Source organism: Mesitornis unicolor, unplaced genomic scaffold (genome assembly GCF_000695765.1).
Source record: "Mesitornis unicolor isolate BGI_N332 unplaced genomic scaffold, ASM69576v1 scaffold33056, whole genome shotgun sequence".
Classification (NCBI taxonomy): Eukaryota; Metazoa; Chordata; class Aves; order Mesitornithiformes; family Mesitornithidae; genus Mesitornis; species Mesitornis unicolor.
In genome coordinates this window covers 1-2898 of record NW_010189439.1, presented here as the reverse complement: position 1 = coordinate 2898, position 2898 = coordinate 1, and the positions used below count along the sequence as shown (strand labels likewise).

The 2898-nt window shown below is 46.6% G+C and overlaps 1 protein-coding gene across 1 annotated transcript; it reads right to left on the bottom strand.

Annotated features, from left to right (window-relative positions):
* Position 1: 1 nt before the first annotated feature.
* LOC104541919 (GATA-binding factor 3-like) lies at positions 2 to 424 on the bottom strand (the record flags this gene model as incomplete). The annotated part of the gene is given in 2 exon segments (XM_010186080.1): positions 2 to 209; positions 211 to 424. Coding segments are annotated over 2 exon segments (422 nt in total), but the record flags the coding sequence as incomplete, so codon positions are not given.
* Between the last annotated feature and the right edge of the window lie 2474 nt (positions 425 to 2898).

The window sequence follows — 2898 nt, the reverse complement described above, 5'->3', positions numbered from 1 at the left end:
GGTAGGTAGTGATGGGGTGATGAGCGGAGGAGGTGGCACCTCCTAAAGAGGCCATGCTGCTCCGAGAGTGAGAGGACTCCAGCTTCATGGTGTCGGCCAGGGACACCTGGTATTTGATGCATTCTTTCTCGTCCTGCCGGGTAGAGCCGGTGGAGCCGGGGGTGGAGATGGACGGATCCGGGGGCACATCTTTCGGTGGGGTCGGCGGGGAGGAAAAGGTGCGGGCTGGAGTGGCCGGCGGATAAAGTGGAAGAAGAGGCGGGCGGGTAGACGGAAAGGGGTCCCGGTGAGCTGTGGTGAATGGAGGTCTTGGAGAATGGGCTGAGGTTCCAGGGGGAAGCGCTGTGATGACTGCTCAGCGCCTTGCTCCCGTCCAGCCAGGGCAGCGAGCCGTGCAGCAGCGGGGGCCGGCACACCTGGCTCCCTGCTCGGAGAAAGCACAGCGAAAACGACGGTTACACTCCCCTTGCCACCCTGCGCAGCCCCTCGTAGGGGTACCGGGCCATACCCCCCCTCTCGCTTCTTCCCAAAGGGCTCAATTACTGCTTTAAAATTTGAAATAGCCTGAGATGGCAGCCCCGATCTTGCTTCAGGACCGGGTCTGCCGGTCGGGACCCCCCGAGAAGATATGCCAGCCCCGGGATAGGGAATTTGGAGAGCTCTGTTTTCACCCTCTCCCATTTCCAGACAATCCCACGCGGACTTTGAAGCGAAAATCCTGCGTGAAATTGCCAAGCCCCGACTGTAGAAATCATTTATTTGTTTCTTAGCTGGAAAATAATTTCCCGGACGCAGCCGTGGGCTACAAACCCTGGGAATATTCTGGCCAAACGAAGAAACCCAGAAGGTGCCCACAGACATGTTAATAATCTTTCCAACAAAGCAGCTAAAGTTTGCAAACCGCCTAGTTTGTCTTTTTTTCTGCCACGAGGCTGCACATAAATGTTAGGCGGCTTTTTCGTGGCTATGTGGCATCTACAGAAAGTAGCAACTGTCTCAAATGAAACTCTCCATCCCCTTCTTATGACAAGAGACTTGTATTTTAAAACACAGACCCGGGCTTTGCAAAAAAAGCCCACTAGATTTATGCAGTCAAACCATATTTTCTTTGTTTATAAATGTTTTTAAGGGATAGTACCTAATATTTTCAAAATTAATCGCTGCCCTTGCTTTAAAAAAAATACATATATATCTCTCTCTCTCTCCAAAGAATCAAATTTGCCCAAGTCCACAGCAATTTGAACACATCTTTATAAGCTGAAAAACACAGTTATTCAACTGGACAAGAGCAAGTTTGTGCCTGCTAATAAAGCCCTGAAAACACATAGACATCTAGAGAGCCTTAATCTCTGTATCATCGCGATCCCTGTGTAGAGACTACTGAAAATACAGAAGGAGAGGTGCAAACACAGATCTATAGAGCCACAGATAGAGCTGGTGCGGTGTGGACACGTCTGTTTGCATGGGAGCTTGTGTATGTGTAGAAAATCTCCAAGCTAGTTTTCACCTTACCAGACATTTGTGAACAATACTGAAAGTAACTTCTCAAAAGGAAGGGAAGGTGGGTTATACGAATAGAAAGGGTCAAGATTCATTATCTTCTCCAGGAAGTAGTGTAGTAAATAATATTCAGGCTAGATCAGAGAGACCGCATTTCCACTTTCTGCTGATATATTGGGGAAAAAAAATGAAAAGGAAAGAAAAGAAAGAAAGGACAAAGTCTGCTGATCCTCAGAAATAATTGTTTTAAAGGGACTAATAGCAGAACAATGCAGTTACTGAGCGGAGCCTAATGCAGACTCGCACTCAACAAGTAGCTGAGGGCTGAGAGCAGCCCCCTGAGCCCAGCTCGGCTTCATCCCCACTCGCTCATCCCACTTTCTTCTCCTTGATTTTTTGGGGTGATTTCCACGGCAAACCGCGGGTTTTTTGGATTTTGACACTGCAGAGGTCACTGTCCAGCTTCACAAATCAGCATCTACTTTCCCCCTTCTCCTTTTTTAAATTTTTTCTCTTTCCTTAGTTTTTAACTATAGAGGCAAACTCCAGCTTTAAATACGGGATATCTGCAACTTTTCATCGAAGGTGGCACCAAAACACTCACCCCTCCGTGGACCTGGGCCGCATCAGCCCCAGGTATTTCACCTCCTCTCTAAATGCCGTGACCCAGGAACCAAATTGACGTTGTGGATCACTACCTTCCTGCAGGACCCTCGGAAAACTCACCAAGTCTAGTCCCTAATTACACCACGGGGCTTATTTTTTGTCTTTTTGACCACATGCCGTGATGCCGCCCTGGGTGCCTGTGCAAAACTTGCGACCCAAGCCTGACAAGCTCACCAAGCGCGGATGAAAGAGCTCAAGCGTGAGGACAGCGGGGTTATGTTCACACCCCTGCTCTCTAGCTCGCTTTTCTTCTCCAGAGCAGCTTAATCGTGCAAAAACTAAACGCGGTATGAAAAACCTAACTGTTAACCTAATTAACAGAGGGGGGGCGGGCTAAAGCGAAAGAGAGAGGGGAAAAGGAAGAAAACAAGAGAAAAGGAAAGAGAGAAAGAAGGAGAGCAAGGGGGGGGAAGGGAGAGAGATTAGAGTGGAGGGGAAGAGGACAAGAAGAAAGAGAGAAAGAAGATGTAAAGAAGATAGAGAGAAAGATGTAAAGAAGATAGAAAGAAAGAAGATGTAAAGAAGATAGAGAGAAAGATGTAAAGAAAGAGAAAGAAAGAAAGAAAATGTAAAGAAAGAGAAAGAAAGAAAGAAAGAAAGAAAGAAAGAAAGAAAGAAAGAAGATGTAAAGAAAGAGAAAGAAAGAAAAAGAAAGAAAGAAGATGTAAAGAAAGAAAGAAGGAAAGAGTAGGAGAGAAAAATTTAAAAGAAAGAAAGAAAGAAAGAAAGAAA